General features: G+C 44.3%; 2 protein-coding genes across 2 annotated transcripts; both read right to left on the minus strand.

The window, feature by feature from the left end:
• Positions 1 to 2,325: 2,325 nt before the first annotated feature.
• Positions 2,326 to 2,918, minus strand: LOC123064854 (F-box protein PP2-B11). The gene is made up of 2 exons (XM_044488258.1): positions 2,626 to 2,918; positions 2,326 to 2,522 (listed from the first exon to the last, which is right to left on the minus strand). Exons 1-2 carry the CDS (start codon positions 2,899 to 2,901, stop codon positions 2,427 to 2,429), a joined length of 372 nt encoding a protein of 123 aa, XP_044344193.1. The 5' UTR covers positions 2,902 to 2,918; the 3' UTR covers positions 2,326 to 2,426.
• A 7,887-nt stretch (positions 2,919 to 10,805) lies between these two features.
• LOC123064855 (uncharacterized) lies at positions 10,806 to 13,080 on the minus strand. Its single transcript, XM_044488259.1, has 5 exons — positions 12,719 to 13,080; positions 11,637 to 12,001; positions 11,402 to 11,539; positions 11,218 to 11,301; positions 10,806 to 11,090 (listed from the first exon to the last, which is right to left on the minus strand). Exons 1-5 carry the CDS (start codon positions 12,956 to 12,958, stop codon positions 10,958 to 10,960), a joined length of 960 nt encoding a protein of 319 aa, XP_044344194.1. The 5' UTR covers positions 12,959 to 13,080; the 3' UTR covers positions 10,806 to 10,957.
• Positions 13,081 to 20,618: the final 7,538 nt, after the last annotated feature.

Genomic DNA, 20,618 nt, shown 5'->3' on the forward strand with positions numbered 1-20,618 from the left:
GTGTCTTAACTTTGCACTAACTTTAGTATAAAATTATACTAAGATTGAGACACTTATTTTTAAGACGGAGGGAGTACTAAACAAAGTTGGGAACTGCATGCTCGAACCTTTTGCCTCTTTTGCTGTAGCCCGGCACTGAACCTACACGTACTAGAAGAACACCCGTGCGTTGCAACGGGGCCACATTAAATTTAAGAGTTCAATATCAATTATGTTAATATTACATTTAATATTCTCATATATATCAAGTGACATTAGCGACCTTTTTACCATCAAATTCTTACACACACTCTCTCCCTCCGTCCTCCTCACTCTCTCTCCCCCTCTCCCTCTCTCTCTCTCTCTCTAACACACACACATATCCATCTTATTGGGTACGAGATCATAATCCATCTATTTCACACGCACACGCGCTAGTGCATAACAATATGGATTATAAAACAGGTTCAAGGTAGTAACAAGGATTCTTCTCATGCATTAATAAACAAATGTTCTGCACTGAAGACAAGATAAACAATTCCCAAAGTGCATCATAGCATCACAGAACATTACTGGCAAGATAAATGCAAGATGTACCGGAACTGCTCGGATGAACCGGAACAGAGCCAACATATATCATCCTAGACAAACGCAACATCAACCATTTACCTTGGTACTTTAGGGACCGACAGGAGGATGCATGTAGAAGCGCTTATTGCCTGTGAATCCACAGTCAGAGAGAGAGAAATTGGAACCCATTCCCATCACCAACTGATAAAGAAAGCATGTAAGAAAATTGATATCGGGCCAACTTGGATCTTCGGTGATTGTCCGCCGGTATGGAGAATTTAGGAGGGTGGGTGCAGGGAGTGGCCTTGTGGATGATGGATGGAGGCGCGGAGGGATGTGGTTGCCGGAAGGTCGAAAGCAGAGAGGGTCGGGCACGTTAGGTGGAGCCGGTGGTGCGCGACAACCGGAGGCGGCCCAATCGTGGGCGGCGAACCAACGATAGCCTCGGCCCATCTCTCGACGCAGCGAAGATAGAGAGGGCGGCACTGCCGGTGCTCGAGGCCGCCGCTCGGCACCATCTACATCGAGGGGAAAGAGTGGCGAGAAAGCGATAGGGTGATGCGGGGCTAGGGATTGCGGAGGAGGGTGGGGGTGTGCGATTTGAATGGATGGTTCTGCCCACCGTTTTCTTGTACGTGGCGGTGGAGACGGCGGCGTCCAGCCATGCAGGCGAGGCATGGGTCGAGCCGGGCACACGGCGAGGCGGAGTAGCAGAGGCGGGGCCAATTTTTTGCTACTGAGATGCATGGTGTGGGATTGATCGTTCATGTTCTCTTTTCCTTTTTAAAGGGAGATGGATGCGATTTTTTCACGAGGGGAGAGATGCGACCACGTACATATTCCATAATAAATTAATTAGGTCCATAACGGGAATTCTTTACAATGTGTTAAGATTTACGTGTTAGTTTTCTTAATAAAGAAATGCACTAATGTAGGGATCGATCGATTCGGGTAAGGAAAGATAGATTCGTGATCTTTTGTATGTTAGGAAATTAGTGATTTGCAAGGAAAGAGTGAAGAGAAAAAGAACCAATGCGACCACGTATAGATTCCATAATAAATTAATTAGATCCATAACTGGATTTGTTTACAATGCGTTAAGATTTACATGTTAGTTTTCTTAATAAAAAAATGCACTGATGTAGGGCGCGATTGGTTCGGGTAAGGAAAGATAGATTCGTGATCTTTTGTATGTTAGGAAATTATTGGTTTGCAAGGAAAGAGTGGAGACAAAAAGAACCAGTGAAGGTGGGAGGAGGACAAAAATAAACCGTACGAGGCTACCAGCTGCTCCATTAGGAGTAGAGATTGTTTGTGAAAATAACGTGCGACGACGACTTAGCGAGCGGATCCCCTTAAAAAAGACATAGCGAGCAGATTCCCTTAAAACTGGTAGGAATGGATACGATTGATGACGTTGATAAATAGTGGTGAATGTTGGCCTAATTTAATATCATCATACATGGAAACGAATCATCAAGAAAAAGAATCCTTCCTATTACTACACTCATAGGAAGCTTCCTAATCTCTGCTACCAAACAGTTTCTGCACAAATAAGGAAGGAAAGTTATGGACGTGATTCGAAAGGAAACAAACGTTATGAAGATTAATTAATTTAGATTTGATCTTTAGAGATTGATTGTGATTGATTCTTTTACATAAAGACATTATTAAATAATTTGCGTCAGTATGGAAAGTTCTGATCCGTTCAGTTTTTTTCGTTGTGTGAGAGGGTGAAGTGAAAATAAACCGATGAAGTGGGGGAGGCGATGAAAAAAATCTACGACGGTTAACCTATGAAAAAAAACCGGACGAAAATGGTAGGACGAAAAAAAACCTGAAAGCGAGATTACCAACTGCTCCATTAGAAATAGAGATCAAGGGCGTGTGTGCATCATTAGCCTGGTGATCTGTAGCGCGCTGGCCGAAAACGTGTAGCACTTGGCGCCGGTGGCCTTGTCCAGCTGCATGCGCTGCAACGTACGTAGTACGTAGGAACACACACACAAAAAGATATATTTAAGGCGACAAGGCTAATCGAGCTGAAGAACCGCATTCGAGGAGTAAGGCACGTACCACATACTTGCCCGGGAGGAGGGCCGGTTCGTCGGAGAGGCGCCGGAACATTCCCTTCTTGGTCGACGGCGGCTTGCGGGGGAGCTCCCTCTTGGCGAACTGCGGGAGGTCGCGCGCCAGGAGGCGGGACCAGACGGTGTCCGAGTCGGCGGCGGCGTGGAAGGCCCGGGACACGGCGGTGGCGTGGATGGCGCCCGCCGGCGACGTGAGCGATATCACGTGCACCAGGAGGTCCTCCGGCAGGCGCTCGATCTCGCAGGCGGCCGGCGCGTCCATGGTGGTATGTAATGTGATGTGGAACTGTGAACTCCAGTAGAGAGAGACGTATATATAGAAGGCAGCTGGAGCTTGGAGGTGCTAGCGCTCGGAACCGTGCATGCTACGTAATGAAATTATTTGGGGATTGGAAGCTGTACCAAGAAACCACGCAGACGTGCATGGTACGTAAATGCAGTTTGGTGCCTATTTGACGCTTGCTGCGTCTAACTGCAGCGCGGGCGGCCAGCCTATTGGCGCTTGACGTGTTTTTTTTTTCATTCTTTTGCGGGGTACCTGTAGCGAACAAACTACAGCAGCATGGTCAATTTGATAACAAGTTTCGAAAAAGGTGGGAAAATGAATTTTGTGAACTTTTTTTGAGAACCAAGAACGTTCTTTGAAAACGCAAACAGTTTCTTTGAAAATTTTGAAGAAAAAATTCACAAAGAGTGAACATTTTTAAATTGGGAACATTTTGAGAAAAATCCAAATACTAAAATTCCCGAATTTTTTTTAATCTGTGAACTATTTTGGAAAAGAGATTTTCTTAAAACGTTAAACAATTTTTGAAATATGAACATTTTTTTAATCTGTGAACAAAACTTTAGAATCCTGAACATTTTTTAATTTCCAAACATTCTTTCTTCAAATATGAAGATTTTTTGTAAAGTCATGAACATTTTTCTGAATGTGGTGATTTTTTGAATAAAATAAAAAAGAGAAAGAAACAGAAAGAATGAAAATTAAAAAGGAAACCAGAAAACCAGTAAAGAGACACAACAGACTAAAGAAAACCGGTTCATGAACCTTCTAAAAAGTTCCCCGAAACCAGGCAGGAACTTTCTGGGAATGGATTTCCAGAACTGGTTCCTGTAGACTCTGTAGTTTATAGGGCATCTACCAAATGGGACAGCCGAATGCAGTTTGATCGGTCGCTATGATGTGCAAAAACAGGTGTAATATTGCCGCAGAATGAGCAGTTGGGATTTTCCCGATATCACTATCGTCCTTGGTGCAAAAGATAACCTGGGAGTTTATCATTTTTCTGTAGATTAATTTATTCAAAAAAAAAATCTCTTCAACCACGCATCCAAATCCCAAACCATTTTAACTATTAGATTTCTCACGGTGAAATCTTTGAACTAGATCACATGTTAATGGGGTTTTGTGAAAAAATATCAAGATACCTGGAAAAAATTGGAAATAGATAAAAAAACTGGCAACCTAAAAAAATAAATACAAAAACTGGAAGAAAAAACTAGAGGCCGGAAACACGGTTGTGGTTTTTCACCTTTTCCCCTTTTTGAGAAGCAAAGCAATGCTTCCCGCGACAGCAAATCTATGTTTCGACGAGAAACAAATCCGTGTTTCTCATGGAAGCACAATTTTTTTCCCAAGTGCTTCTTGCTGAAACAAATCTGTGTTTTTCATTAAAGCACACATATTTTTTTCCTTTTTGAGAAGCACAACTCAGGGAATAAATATGTGCTTCTCGTGGAAGCACGAATTTCTTTTCTTGAGAAGCACACTGGAAGAACAATTTTCTTCTGAAAAGCACAACTGTACTTCTCGCGGAAGCAAATCTATGTTTTCATAAGACGCAAATATGTGCTTCTTATAAAAGCATTTTTCTTTCCTTTTTGAAGGAGCACATCAGTGGACAAAAAAAATATCTTCAAAACCTGGGGAAATCATATGAAAAGCCTAAAAAATCCAGAAAAAGACCATCTAAATCTTGAAAACACACCCACACAAAAATATCTTGAAAACACATACGCTAAAATAAAAAGCGAAAATCGAGAGGGAGCACCAACTCGTGACAATGGTTGGGTGCCTCACTTGAGCACGCTCTCTGGGCACAAAAAATGGTCCTTGCGGGAGCCCGGCAAGGGTAATCTACAACCAGGTGGAGTATTCTCAAGTACGGGTCAATTTTGTCTACCAAGTTAGCCAGAGGAAATGCCGGCCACTGATGCACTTCCGTGGCCGACGGATGCACAATTTCTATCAAAGTCGCTCCCATCTGTGTGGCTTCAATACACCCAATGACGAAGCTTCGGTAGGGCCAAGGCACAATAGCCCAAAGAATTACGACAAAATACACACGATATATAAAGGGGGCCAATGCCCCCTCCCCCAGGTGGCTAAGAGTAGAAAGCTAGAGAAAATGTTCTTTTCAAAAACAAGGGTATGCTTGAATTGCAAATCAACAAATTTGTCTTAACAGAGCCACCGTATGTATATGCAGCACGAGTCAAATCAAGTACTTCATGGTATTACGAAGGGATCAAGACACAGTTATATAGCCATTTTATTCCTGACGAAGGTAACATGCTTGTAGTTGGGTGAAGGTGGAGAAAAGCTAGTCTCCCATGCACGGGAGGCACCGTGCATGCATGCACCGTTGCTTTTGCTTGGAGATCTGATGACATGCATTTATACTGCTCGCAAGTTAGATCTTTCTCTCACCACATGCAAGCACACTCTTCCAACTATGCTCCATCACATCCCATGTTTTTTCATTTTATTTCCAAATTTAAATCTATTTTATCTTTTGAACCAAAAGTAAAATTTATAGTCCGTTTTCATATTTGTGTTTTTGACGACAAGAAATTTGAACAAGACCACTTTTGATATATTTCAACAAATTTTAAAATTTAAATTCTGAAACATGTTGTAAAACATAAAAGTACACGAAACTGGCTATGCTTTGTTAAACACTAGATAAGTTCAAAGTTTTGTTGCAATAAAATCTATTAATATTTACAAACTTTTAGATTACTAAGAATCAGTTTGGTACACATTGGTACACAATGCAATATTATGATATGCAACGGAACATGGAGAGCCATGGTGAAACAATAAGTTTTTTTGTGAATCACAATGAAACATTATTAAATTTATCGCATGGAATTAATAAATTTGTATGGAACAAATTGGAAGCATGGTGATTTAGTTGTCAAAACATTAATTCCTAAAATATATTCAATATTGGTACTGTTTTAAAGATCTTGTCAAAAAAACACAATCGCGCAAACAGAATGTAAATCAAACTTCTATCAACATGCATTAGGCATCTATTTATTTGAATAAAACTTAGTAGAGAATAACATGTGAATGTATGTTAGGTGAGAGAGAAAACACTATAGCAGCGGTCCCACACAGCAATAAAAACTGTGATGTATGCAGGACACTTATACTGTCCGTCACATGGATAACTATGTATAGTAATTGAATATGAGCATCATAGTCTTCCTCTCGAAATGGGCTTTCGCCCCGCTATATTAATATAAGAACTACCCGATACATCAGTGAGTTCCACGCCGGGGCAAACAACACAATCATGCCTAAAAAAGAAAACAAGAGAAAAGAATGCAAGCAACAACGGCTCAATGAAAGCTGCAGTATCCCGCAACCGTTGCGACCATCGAGGGACAGTTTTGCCTGCATATTGAGGCTCCTATATTGATCAAATTCAAAACCCAGAAGTGGCTGAAGCTATTGTTGTTCGTCAAGGGCTCATCATTGTGGAAGATGCATGCTGGTTTTCATAAGATTCACGTGGTCTCCGATTGCTTGTCGCTGATGAACAAAGTTCAGGATAGGAGTTTCGATAGGTCCCCTTCAGGTGCCATAGTCCAGGATATTAAAAGTAGGAGCACAAAGTTCTTATCTTGTGTATTTTATCCATGGCAAACGTTGTAATGAGGAGCTCATGTACCGGCAAAATCTGCAGAATTTGATGTTGGGTCCTGTTGGTCTAGTGAGCCACCTGATGAAATCAGGGCCATTATTTATAATGAACATGCTTCTATGTGAATGAATGTAAGGGTGCTGCCCGTTATTTAAAAAAAAAGTAAAAAGTACAGGTGACATGCTTGTAGCTGGGTGGAGGTGGACACTTACCGTCACATGGCCATTTAATAGTAATTAAGTGGAGCAATGATCGTGGACTTCCTATACGCACGATATAGAAATTTTTAGGCTGGTCGTAACGGGAGTATCATTTTTTTTTTTTGCATTCAAAACTCGACAGCTTTATTCAGCAAATTAACTCCTAGCATCATCAGCCAAGGGGCTAGTGAGCAGGAAAGGTGGTCTATCATCAGTCCAACTTTTGGTGACCGTCAATGTGTTAGCTCGCTTTGCACAAATATGGGCCGATACATTGGCTGACCTCATTACATGTTGAATACAAAAATAAGCAAAAGAGGAAGCTAGCTCTTCAATTTCTACTAGTATCGGTGCCACAACAGACCGACTATTGTGACGAGAATTCCAGAGGTTCACCACCTTTAGGCAATCGGTTTCCATTATCACATGAGAGAAACCACGAAGTTTGGCAAAGATGACTCCATCTCTCAATGCTAGTGTCTCACCGATGAAAGGATCCGTGACCCCATGGTGGGGTTTTGACCATGCACCCAGCAAACTGGTGTTGGAGCGAGCAACTCCTCCCGCACCACATTTGTCCGTGTCCATACACATCGCCGCATCAGTGTTAACCTTTATGACACCTGGATCAGGGGGTCTCCACCCATAGCCTGGCAGCACTGACGCACACGACCGCGGTATCTCCAAGACAGCCAAGTCTTCCTTGATGCGCCGAATCGTTGTAACCGGATCGAGCCTGTCACCATCATGTGTAATTCTGTTCCTGGAATGCCATATCGCCCACATAACGGAGATCATCTGCGACCTCTGTACATCTGTGTACTTGTCATCACACAATATGTCTCGCGACCAAGTTCCTGGGTGTAGACATGGCCGGACTACACCCAGCCATGAATAAGCCTCTGCCCAGAACATCTTTGCGTGCGAGCAATGCACTAGAGCGTGCATTAAATCCTCGTCCATAGCAAAACAAACTTTGCATCTGCCAAGTTGTTGTATATGCCTACGCCGTAAGGTGCATTCATCCGGAAGAATATGTCGAACAACTCTCCACCAGAACACCCGAACTTTAGGCAGCACATTGAGCTTCCAAAGACGCTTCCACATATGTCCATCAGTCTGTGAAGTGCTAAGAACCGTCCCTTCCTCTAGAGCTAAACGCTCGTTGTGAGTCACGAGAGCACGGTACGCAGATTTGACAGAATAGTTGCCATTCTTTTCATGAGCCCAAGCAGTAAAATCCTCTCCACCCCCATGTCATAGTGGTATGTTGAGAATAGCATCAGCTTCTGGAGGGATAAAAACATTCCGAATCAGCTCCCGGCGCCAAGTCCAGTTCTCGACATCAATCAACTCACTCACAGTAGCCAGTGTAGTACCTCCCGGCATCACCGATGGACTCAAAGAGTCAAGACCAGGGATCCACTTATCTTCCCAAATGGATATGCTCTGGCCATTACCAACTCGTCTCAACAGCACAGTCTGCAGCGCCTCCCGACCTGCAACGATTGCCCGCCAAACAGCCGATGAGGCTCGCGGCACCGAAGCCTGCATAAACTCACCATCAGGGAAATAACGGCCTTTCATGACACGGGCACATAGGGAATCTGGATTAGTTATGAATCGCCATCCATGTTTCCCTAGAAGAGCCAAGTTGAAGAGTTGTAGGTCACGAAACCCCATTCCACCTGAAGCTTTTGGAGATGCAAATTCATACCAAGATACCCAGTGCATCGACCGTCTATCAAGAGATACACTCCACCAAAATCTCGCCATGCAAGACGTCAAATTCTTACAAACCTTCTTAGTCAGACGAAAATAGCTCATGCTAAACGTGGGGATGGCTTGAATGATAGATTTTAAAAGTGTCTCTCTCCCAGCACAAGCTAGCAAGCGCTCCGCCCAACCATACATCTTACTCCTTGCTCTCTCCCCCATGTGTTCAAAAGTTCCGCTGGTGATCCTCCCAACCGCAGTAGGGAGGCCCAAATATCTCTCTGTGAACGCTTCCACAAAAATCTCCAGAACTTGTTTAACCTCCACTCTACTGACTGATGGAGTATTGGGGGAGAAGAAAATTGCACTTTTTTCACGATTAACTGCCTGCCTAGAGCAAGAGGCATAAATGAGCAAAATTTGGTTCAGCCTTTCTGCACTCTCAAGTTTTATGAAGGGGCACATGTTGATAGAGGGATCCGTGTTTCCTTCCGAGCGCCATGGGTAAATCGTAATGGGAGTATCATATACTGATATCATGCATATGATACTAGTGTATGATACTACATCCGTAGTACATAGTATCATATGCTAGTAACATGGATGACATCATTTATTGACATGCATGACACATAGTAGCACAACAATTAATATGATATGGTATCATGATATGATACTCAACCTTTTTTTTCTTCATTTAATTCTATGTCACCTCAACAAATTTGCTTAGTTGACATGCATGATACTATCTATGATACTCCCATTACAATCAGCTACGTGTGATGCATTGGTCTGCCTATATGTAATCTGCTCATCATAAAAATTGTAATTACTTTTTAATTCGAATTAGTATGCATTAGCTGTTGAAAGCTCTATTTTCTTTGTATAGTTATAGTCCTTAAATTTGGAAGTAGCTTTGTAAGTGTTGCTTACATGGCAAATTGTCAAAGTCAAGCAACTGTATATGGGAAATAAATGCATCTATAGTGGACGCGTTCGCGGACGCACGCCTCAAATTTCACTTGTTGCATTCGGACATCTCATACTAAATGCTCAAATCCATACAAAGACATGCAAACTAAAATAAACCTACGTACTACGTCGATCAACTAGCTACTCGTCGTCGGAGATGTCGACAATCTCCGTGCCCGGCTCCGGTGGCATGGGCCGCAGCTGCAGCTCCGCCTCCTCCGGCTTGTCCGCTCCGGCCTCCTCCCCTCTATCTTCGTGTCGAGCTCGGCCAAGAGCGTCGGACTCCGCCTGCTCCCGCCAGAGGAACGCCCGGTTGGCCTCAACATAGGGCCAGGATGGCCTGCTACTCCGCCATCTCGTCGGACTGGGCGACTGCGAACTCCACCTCCGCCTGCTCCATGTTGAAGGCTGGCACCTGCCGGTACGGCTCCTCCACCTCCATCGGAGCCATATCCTCCTCCTCCTCTTCCCCCGGCTGCTCCTCCTCCTCCGACTCCGACGAGTCCGGAGGCAGCTCGGCAACGATGCGGGCGGCGCGCGTGGCCTACCATGCCCGGATCTCCTGCTGGATCTCGTAGCGACGCTCCGACGTCAGCATGGCATAGTAGGTGATCTTGCTCCGGACCATGGCGGAGTGCCGAAGCGTCTGACCGTGAGCAGAGCAGCGGAGCGGGAGAGGGAGGAGGTGGATCGGCTCAGACTGGGGGCGGCGTTCCCACCGCGACGACGGACACGGCTTCCTCGGACCGCCGGGTTTCCGGGCGTTTCCGCGTGGGATCCCGTCGTCGTGCCCGGTGCCCCCCAAAGATCTGTGGGTGCCGGTCAGCTCGGGCGTTTGAGGCGTCCGTCTGGATCGGAAAGGAGCAGAAAAAGACCTTTCTTTTCAGTGTTTGAAAGGTCCGGTTGTAGATGCTCTAACGAGCGAAGCACAACCAAAACTGTACTCAAGGAATGACGGCCACTTTATTCATGCAGGATTAGCACACAGAAGATGGGATTGAGGAGGTAATTTGGATATTTGTTGCCAATCGACGCGCAAGCATGAATTCTTGTAGTTCAATCGTCATATATAATACCACTTCACACGTACGCGCGAGCATTATATATGCATGCATACCTGGTCTGTGTGTAGGCATGTAAGACCATGACGGGCCAACTGCCCCCCCACAACATGCATATGGTGCATACAAATGTATATATCAGGAGATACCAGACCATTCAGCATGAATGACGAGCTATCCCAAAACAAGAAACCAATATCATCGAGCGGTATACTTCGTATTTTTATGGAGAAGTATAAAAGACAAAAGAAAAGCAACATATATATGGCATCGCAAAACTGGAACTGAAGAAGCACCACGACCTTAATAAAACTGGCAAAACTGAGTTCAACACACGACGTATATATTTCCCGATCGATCGATCGATCTACTAGTACCTATGTCTCTCACGGCACCAACAAAGCTTGCAAGGCGGCCCTCAACTAGTTCAATCATAAATAATAATTCATATAATAACTCAATCCGCTCAGGGCGCCGCACCAGAACACGAAGCACGAGAGATTCTTAGCCGACTCCGTTGATTTCGACAAATCTGCGTAGGACCCCTGCAACGTCTCCACTATCCTGCATCACCCAATTCAGCGCCCAATTAGTAAGAGTTCTCAGTGCAATGTAAGTATTTTGTTCGTAAGTACTCCTTGATGACAAGTATTTTCGGACGGAGGGAGTAGTAGTTAGTTAGATAACATACTTCTTTACAGAGTCCACGATTTCGCCAGCCATCTTTGCCTCTAATCTGGCTTCTGCCACCCCAGCCTCTAGCCGCTTCACGTCCCTGCATCATCAAAATCCAAAACCAAATATATCATTCCCATTCTTCAAGTGCTGTTATAGTACTAGCCATGTACAGTAGTACAGTATATATATACACTTACGCGCGGTAAGAGTGGACGGTGGCATTAGTTGACTGGACCTGCGCCTTGACTAGATCCATCGAGCTCATCGCGCTCCTGTTGTCGGCCTCGGCCTTGAGCCTGTTGGCCTCCACCATCTTCTGCAGACCCTTCAGCTCCCTGCATGCGCCCATCCATCCAAACAATCAATCAATCAATCATCTTGATTATGCATGTAACATGGTAAGGATGTAGCTGAGCGTATGCATGTACGTACGCGGAGAAGGTTTTGTGGGCGCGGCGCTCCTCGTACGCCGCGAGGTCGTCCAGGAGCTGGCGGGCGGCGGCGACGACCTCGGCCGTCTTGTGATCCCTGCCGTGACCGTCCCCGTTGAGCAGCTCGATCAGCAGTGCGTTCTTCTTCTTCTCCAGCAAGCTCCGGCGCTCGTTCAGCAGCTGCTTGGCGAGCTGGTCGGCCGTGGGGCCGTTGGTGGGGGCGGGGGCGGGGGCGCCGAGCAGGGAGAGGAGGTTGCTGACGCTCTTGACCTCCTCCCCGTGGTCACCGTCGCCGCTGCTCCTCGGGGTGTCGTTCATCAGCGCCACCGCCAGCTGCTTCTTCGTCCTCATCTCCTCCTCCTCATCCTAGTTAATTAGTGAATTGGCACAAATTACAATTAATCTCTATTCAAGAAAAATATGCTACGGTCGATGTTTTATAGTGCAACTAATATTGATCTTGCGATCTCCTTGGAGGCCAGACCAGATCAGACGTTACTATAGTAGCTAGTTAAGTTGCTCAAACTAAAAGCCAATCAGATCATGTAAAATAAGCTTTGCTTGGAGAAGAAATCATATCAGATCAGATGTTCCAGTAGTAACCAATGCAACATGCATATGAATGAAATACACGCGAAAGTAGAGTAGATTATGCGTTATGCTAGCCAGTCAAGCAGCAGCAAACTGATCATCAGAAGACAGATCGGAACAAGAGAGATGGATGAACAAAGTGAATATCAAAGAGAAGAGATCATCGAACATGCTAGCTAATCGCACACGTGAAGCTTAGACAGTCAAGCACCAAATCGATCAAGAATGATTGGCAGGTCGGAGCAAGTAGATTAAATAGCTAATCACATTACACGCGGAAGTAAGTAGATTAAACTAGCCAGTCAAGCAGCAGCAAATGGAAAATCATATTGATTGACAGATCGGAGCAAGAAAGTATAGATATCAAAGAGAAGAGATCATCGATCATGCTAGCTAATCGCACACGTGAAAGTAAGCAGATTAAGCTTAGACCACCAAACCGATCAAGACTGGTTGGCAGATCGGAGCAAGAAAGATGGAAACTGATCAGACCTTGAGCTGGCTGGCGTACTTGTCGTAGGACGAGAGGCCGCGGGACCCGGAGGCGATTGCCGCCGCAGCTGGCCGGTGCAGGGGCGCGCGCGGCGCCGAGGAGTGGTAGTTCCTTTGCATGAGGCCGAGGAGGCGTGGCGCCGCCATGACGGCCGCCCGGCACGCCAAGTCCGCCGCCGCCGGGGACGACGCGCCCATGAGGGCGCCGCCGGCCGCCTGCTGCAAGATCGCTGCCGCCATAACTTTAGTTTTCGCTTAACCTACGTGCGTGGTTGCGTGCGTATAGTTGGTTACGTCCGAGGCTTAGGATCATGGAGAGATATATATGGCCGGAAGGATTGTACGAGCGCTCGAACGTATCGTACGTGCGCATGTCTCTAGCCAGAGATTTTAAGAGAAAATGGGCCGGTATATCTGTTGATTCTCCCATGCATGCATGCGCGCCTTGCAGGACAAGAAAAGGTCGCGCGGTTACACGTACTACGTAGGTTACTAGCAAAAACTAGAAGAACGCCCGTGCGTTGCAACGGGGCCACATTAACTTTAAGAGTTCAATATTATGACATTGATGACTTTTTTTACCATCAAATCCTCACACACACAGACACACACTCTCTCTTCCTCTTCCTCACTCTCTATCCCCCTCTCCCTCTCTCTCTCTAACACACACACATATCCATCTTATTGGGTATGGGACCATAATCCATCTATTTCACACATACACGCTAGTGCATAACAATATGGATTATGTGTATTATATTTGCCACCAGAACTGAGGGAATTAATTTCATGTAAATCGACCAGCCACAGCTTCAAGAATACACGGACGAGGTGGCTCGGGTCGGCGTCGGCGCCGTCCAGCGCGAGCCACGGGCCCGCTTCCAAGTGCACGTGCAATGCACGTCTTCATAAATATTATAACCAGATGTGAGAAATCACATGCATAGAAAAGACATTCTGATAGCAATCCAAATACCATACTCAATTGAATACCTAACCTGGACAATACTCTTATTTCTATGCGCCAGAAAAAATGGAATAGCAAAGCTAAGTATGCCTACATACGCTCAGATTATATATAAGAATCTTGGATGAACAATTGCAACAAAGCACTAAGCAGCGATAAATTTAAATAAAAAATCCATTAACTATGCAGGCAGCAGGCTTGTTACAACATAGAGAAATAGGAAAATGTCACCTCCAGTAATGTAGCGCAAAGGAGTGGAACGAAGCATGAATGAATGGTTGTCTGTTCTTCTCCATGTACATGGATCAGCAATAGAGGCCAAATATATAAGTACTTGACCGAACTCCACTCTTCGTGTACGGAGAGCCATGTCACCTTCTCGCCGCTGCAGCATGGGAGGACGGCTGGTTCACGTGACCCTCCAGCTGGGGGATCCATGGTGGCTGACCGTCGAGCTCGAGGCAGAGAAGTTGAGGGCAGCAGTGGCGAGATCCATGCCGGCCAACCGGGCGAAGAGGAGGTCGTCGGGGAGGGACATATCGGCAAGATCCGGCCACCACGCGACCTGAAGAGCAACAGTGATCTCCACAAGCTGTAGGCCGACGGCGTGCTCCATCCCCTGCGATGAGGTGACCATGGCGATGGCCACAGCTCCTCATGCTCGCCTCGATCTCGGCGACACACCCTGAGTGTAGGAGGTAGCAACGACCTTGACGAAATCATGGCCTCCATCCCGGAACGCATGAAGGACCTCGGCCCCGTCACTACTCCTCCCGCCATAGCCGCACGTGGCAGCGGACCGTGGGTAGGAGGGCAGGCGGCGTCGCCTTGGCTGACGGCAGGGAGCAGCATTGATTTCGGGTAGGTGGCATCGCGAGGATGGCCGCGGCCGCGGGGAAGCACCCCGATCATGCTGCCAGGCCAATCCTTTTCCTCTGATCCCCTATCCCCGAAGATTGCGCCGCCGCCCCGGTCGTGTTGTTTCCATATATTATGCCATTTTTTTCCTGTACCTAAACAAACGCGGGCGAGCGGATGGCAGAGTTTTGGTCCGCCCTCTAAAATTGCTAAACGCACTTTTGGTGAGGATTATTGTTAATAAATGAATTCAATCATGTCACTCTAAATAAATGGATTCAATCATGTGACTCTAATTACTTCGGATTGTTATGTGCACACTAAGCGGGGTGCAGTTAGGAAAGAAAATATTTTCTAATTAAAGTGACTGAGTGATTTAAGGTAAGGTTAATTAATTTAGATTTGATTTTTAGTGATTGTTAGTAAAGTATGATGCGTCTTTAAAATCTTTTATTTGTTTCCTTAAAATCTATTATTTGTTTCCTAAAAAAAAATTCAATAATAGAAGGTATCGGTTGATTTGGATAAGTTAGTAAATTTAGATCCGTGATTGCGTGCATGTTTGGAAAGTGCTGATTTGCAAGGAAAAAGCTGAGGGGTAAATAAACCGGTGAATTAGAAACCAGCATCGAAAAAATCTACGACGGTTAACCTACGAAAAAACCGGACGAAAGTGATGGGACGGAAAAAACCCTGGAAGCGAGACTACCAACTGCTCCATTAGGAGTAGAGATAACTGTCGTGTCGATCATGGTCCAAATTAACCATTCCTCCTTGACTTGCAGCCCAAGATGAAGCGAGACTGCGATTGATCATGCGCACATATCGGTCACTTCATACACGTAATTAAAATCCTTACGTGCCAATTTCATACACGTACGCAAAATTTCTGCGAGACATATTATTATGTGTAAGAGGCGAAGCAAGAACTGCCACGAGGATGGTTCTACAGTCGATTAGTAGAGACTGCGGAGTAAGAACCAGGAAATCAATCACATTGTACGCCAAAATTGCAGAAAACAGCTGATGGTCACTTCTTTTGCAAAATGCCTCACTCTACCGGTAATTAGAGCATCAACAACAGACGCGCGGTGCGTTAAAAAAATATTTGCAGCGTCGAAATAGCGTTTTAGCACGCTGGGCTGGTGTTTTGCTTTACAAGAAGCGCTAATACACGGCGCCAATCCGACGGCCCCATCTGCATCGGTCTAGATTTTGCAGCGCGTGCGAGCGGGCGCACCAATTACGCAGCGCGCGATGCAGCTTTCCCCAGCGCGCTGAACCTTGTTTATCGCGCGCGGGATTATAGCGTGGTTGCTGGAGCGCTATTTTCGGTCGCGGGCACAAACTGGAATAAGATGTCGAGGCCAGGAATTCCTATCAGGCTATTAAAAAAAAGGATTCCTATCAGGCCTAGCAATACCCAATGGGCCGAAGTGCTCCTGGGCTAGAAATTAGAGACTTTTTGAAGTCGAGGGAGGAGCTGGCAAGGAATGGCCCAATCCCTATTTGGCGCCCGTTGCGCCGTTCAGAGGTGTTGGCGCAACCCAGGAGCAACTAATGAATGAGTGCCCGTTCAGGAGCCCCGCAAGGGTCATCTGGGGGTGGGCTGAGAGCGTGCCACTTGGCGTGCTCTCAGCTACTGCCACATGTCGCGTTTTGGGAGAGGCACGGATTTGCTTCCGTGACAGGCATGGTCGTGCATCTCGGAAGCGGAAAAAAGTTTTATTTTTTCCTTTCGCGTGAGACATGGATTTGCTTCCGCACGATGCACGGTCGTGCTCTCGGAAACAGAAAAAAATATATGTTTTTTTTCTTTCACGAGAGGCACAGTTTTGCTTCCGCGAAAGGCAGGACCGTGCCTCTCGGAAACGAAAAAACGCATTTTCTTTTTTATTCTTCCGCAAAAGGCACGGGTTTGCTTCTGTGAAAGGCACGGTTGTGCCTCTCACAAACGGAAAAAACATGTTTTCTTTTTTTTCACGAGAGGCACGGTTTTGCTTCAATGAGAGGCACGACCGTGCCTCTCGGAAACCAAAAAAAAATAATGTTTTTTGCGCTTCCATGAGAGGCACATGTTTACTTCTGGCGGAAGCACGAATTTACTTCCGCGAGAGGCACAATCATGCCTCTTTCGAAAAGGAAAAAAATGCTTCCAGTTCGGTTTTTCGTTTGATTTTTTCATAAAAAAAAGTTCGTCAAAACCTATCAACATGGGTTCTAGCTTTAAAGATCTCGACGCGAGGAATCCAACAGTAAAAACAGTTCGAGATATGGATGCACGGTTTAAGAGATAAAACATTTTGAATAAACAAAAAAACAAAAAAATACAAGGTTGCGACAAGTGACACATACGCAGTTCGCCATGTGTCACAACCTGAAGAGGTGGGAGTGACCTTTTGCAAAGAGTGCTCCTTAATTAGTGATTTTGGCACAACATTGTCTTAATAATAGTAACAGATGGCCCGGCCTCTTTTGAAGCGCGACGACGTGATTTCTCCCCTGGTTTGAAGAAGCTTCCAGACTTTTTTTTCTTTTTTCCTCGTTATCTAATGAGCCAGCGTTGTTCTCTTTTTATTCATTTTCATGTTTTTGGTTTCTATTTTTTCATTTTAATTGCGTTTAAAATTTTCAAGAACGCATGAACTTTCTCAAATTTGTGAAATTTTCCAACTTCATGTTTTTTTTCAGTTTGTACTCATTTTTTAGTGAACTTTTCTCAAATTTTCATGATTTTTTTTCAAAATTTCAAGATCATTTTTCAAATCCATTAACTTTTTAAAATTTGCGAAACTTTTTTGAGTGAACTTCCTAAAATTCATGAACTTTTTCAAAAAATCACAAAAAAAAATCAGTTTTTGCTAACCATTTTTCGTTAACTTTTTAAAATTCATGAATTGTTTTTTTCAAATTTCAAGAAACTTTTTCCAAATATCTGATTTTTTTTAGATATACAAGTTTTTCCAAATTTATGAACTTTTTCCTTTGTGCACCTTTTAGAAAAGTTCAATGGTTAACGGGCCTTGGTCAACAGTCCATAGTATATGAACCACCAGTCAACCGATGTTGAGCGAGCAATCGAACCAGGGAGCGGCCCATTAGAAAAATCGATCCCTCGCTCGCTGAAGAATAACACACTCGTGGCGCTGGATTTTTTTTCGGGTTGTGCTGTACTGCTGGTTTAGGAAAAAGACCAGTCACGTCTCAAAAAAAAAGGGAAAAGACCAGCCTCCGGTCTTTACAATTTTGAATATGTTTGTCAAAAAAAGTTCATATATTATTAAAAACAAATTCATCAATTTTGAACAAAAAAATGCAAAAACCTGGAGAAAAGTTCATCAATTTTGAAAAGCTCACCGGATTTGAAAACAGTTCATCAGATTAAAAAAAGTTCATCAAATTGAAAATAGTTCATTGAATTTGAAAAACAAGTTCATTGAATCGAAAAAAGTTCAAAAAATTCATTTTGAAAAAGTTCATCGACTTTTTAAATAAGTTCATAAAAATGTTAAAAAGTTCATTCATTTTGAAAAAAAATCGAGTTTGAAAAAAAGTTCATTGAAATTGAAAAAAAGTTCATCGATTTAATGAAAAAAATCATGAATTAGAAAAAATATCGTCTATTTGTAAACATTTCACGCATTCAAGAAAATAGGAAAACAGGAAAAAAAGAGAGGAAAAAACACAGAAAACATAGAGGGCATTTCCTGTATGTATAAAAAGATTGAACGGAGGTTTATATTCATGAGTCAGGGTGGTGGCGTAGTGATTCGTGGAGTTAGCTATCAACGGAGAGATCGTTGTTTGATTCCTGGCGGCGCACAATTTCCCTTGCTCTCATTTTTTGAGTTTCAAAACAGCGAAAAAATGGTAGTTGGGCCGAGCCCAGCTAGCGCCACTGCAAGCGTCGGTTTGCGCATCGCCAAACAGGAAATGCCATCGAACCAATGATCAATTCGACCAAGCCAACGAATAGCACTGCTCGAGTTATTGGGCCAGCCCATGAAAGGACGCACGTAAGCGTTGTGATGTATAACCGGCGCTGAAGGAGCCCAATAGGAGCTCTCAAGGGATGGATTGAAAAATCCTACTCCCTCCATTTATTTATGTAAGGCATATTTTTTTCGGGCATGGTGATCAAGGCACGTGATTATAAACAATGTAGGACGAATTTACCCATGGCTAATTGGTTGTTTGGCGGCAAGTAAATCAATTAAGCTAGGAAATAAAAAGATATATGCAATAAAAGACATATACTTTCCTTTTTCCTAAAGGTGAGATACATGAAATTGACAGATAGATACTTTACCTTTTTTGGAAGGCTACAAAAGAATTATGAGGAATTAGAAGAACCTTACATTGTGAAATTTTAGCAGAAAACAAATACATCTTATATAAAACTAGGTAATTGCCCGTGCGTTGCTACGGGAATATAGATAGGTATAGCTCAAACGACACATATAAACAAATAATCCATTTATCTATCCCCGAGTTACCGCATATGAAAATGCATGTTCTGCCCTCATTCTACTTTTGGCTCAACATGAATGAAATCATGTCATCAATCCTTCTCTCCAATTGTACTCCACAAATATTTTCCCAAATATTATTCTTCCTAAATCACATACATACATGCCCACAATGAATATTATTGGTGATGATGAAGAGGCATGGCTTCATCGTGTTCTTCTGTATCTTAGTAGCCAAACAAGCCCTTTTTTCATTTATCAACAAACTAACCCTAATGCTGGGTACAACCATGCAAATACAAAACACCCTGCTAGACTAAATAATAAATTTTTGTGATGAAAACAATAGACATCAGAATGTTGTGAAAAGAATTAACCAACTTAGATAATATATACTGGAAGAAGCAAGCGAATATAAATATTGCTAGTCTTACAAGGATATTTACAATGTTTTTCCAACCTCTAACAAAGAGTACAACCGGACTCTTAGAATGACAAGTTCCTTCTAGCTCGTAAATGATTTACGTTTTCTGCAATACAAATGATAGTCGGTGTGTATTGAGCGCCTGATTTTCCTGAGTAAATATATTCATGGGATGACCCTGACAAAGAGGAAGAGGAACATTGAAGCAATTAAGGAAAAAGCTAGCTTGCCATCAGGCCATTGCCCGTCTCGTACATGACTGCATCATGTAGGCTAGCTCGCCATCATCCAGATCCTCGTAACTATTCCAAGGGAAATGTACATTAGATATGGCAATCAAGCAGACACGAAACTTACCAGAAAATTATAAACAGGAAAGCATTTTATAAAACATTGAGGACCTCTGTCGCGCCGCTCGCCGCCGTCTCCAGGAGTTGAGGTTCAGCTAGTCGTTTTGCCCGGGAGGATGGGGTCTGGCCAACTCCGTCCTTCCGAAAAGCTGCACGACCTCCAAGGACATCTTCTTGCTTCCCGTCTCTCAGTGGCTCGGTAATGAAAAACGTTTGGTGACGGTTCTACGCCGCGATGGAGTGGGTCAGAAGGCTGAGTCCGCCATCCAATCATGAACCGATGGAAGACGCTCGTGGGAGGCCTGGTTCGGCAGTGATGCTCAGGGCGATTGACGTCGAGAAAAAGGGCTCAGCGGCGGCAATCAACATAGGTGCACAAAGGCGATGCGGGTTTGGTGGGCATCGGGTGTCCCGCACTACTGCCGTAGACTCGAGGCGAGTACTCAACAACACCACGATCTTCCCTGGTCATGGTGCTCCGGCCTATTCTCCTCGAGCGGGATCGTAGCAACGGCGCTGGCAGTGTCTTGTGTACCCTAGCGCGGTGGGCACACGATCATCGGATGAATGAGATGAAATTTGGAAAGGAAGGGAGAGATATTTATGGAGAGAAAAAAATCAATACGCGAAAAGGCAGGAAATAAACCAAGATAAGGAATATAAGAATATGCGCGTGATTGATGTGAATTGATTGCGTTATGCATTGCCAAAGCAGAGATCGCTTACCATAGAGAATTGAATGAGTTACCAAAGATTGATCCTGGTTTAGCCCGGAAAATAAAAACCGATTTAAATAGAAAATCAGGCAGGGGAGGAAATAGAGGGAGTAGTA

The sequence above is a fragment of the Triticum aestivum genome, chromosome 3B (genome assembly GCF_018294505.1).
Source record: "Triticum aestivum cultivar Chinese Spring chromosome 3B, IWGSC CS RefSeq v2.1, whole genome shotgun sequence".
NCBI lineage: Eukaryota > Viridiplantae > Streptophyta > Magnoliopsida > Poales > Poaceae > Triticum > Triticum aestivum.

What these genes read in the sequence shown, in the direction of transcription:
- LOC123064854 (XM_044488258.1), bottom strand. Translation starts at nt 2,901, where the DNA reads ATGGACGCGCCGGCCGCCTGCGAGATCGAGCGCCTGCCGGAGGACCTC. An exon ending in TCCTCCCGGGCAAGTATGTG is followed by an intron (nt 2,523 to 2,625) that starts GTACGTGCCTTA and finishes CGTACGTTGCAG; the next exon opens with CGCATGCAGCTGGACAAGGC.
- LOC123064855 (XM_044488259.1), bottom strand. Translation starts at nt 12,958, where the DNA reads ATGGCGGCAGCGATCTTGCAGCAGGCGGCCGGCGGCGCCCTCATGGGC. An exon ending in AGTACGCCAGCCAGCTCAAG is followed by an intron (nt 12,002 to 12,718) that starts GTCTGATCAGTT and finishes CTAATTAACTAG; the next exon opens with GATGAGGAGGAGGAGATGAG. An exon ending in ATCGTGGACTCTGTAAAGAA is followed by an intron (nt 11,091 to 11,217) that starts GTATGTTATCTA and finishes TGGGTGATGCAG; the next exon opens with GATAGTGGAGACGTTGCAGG.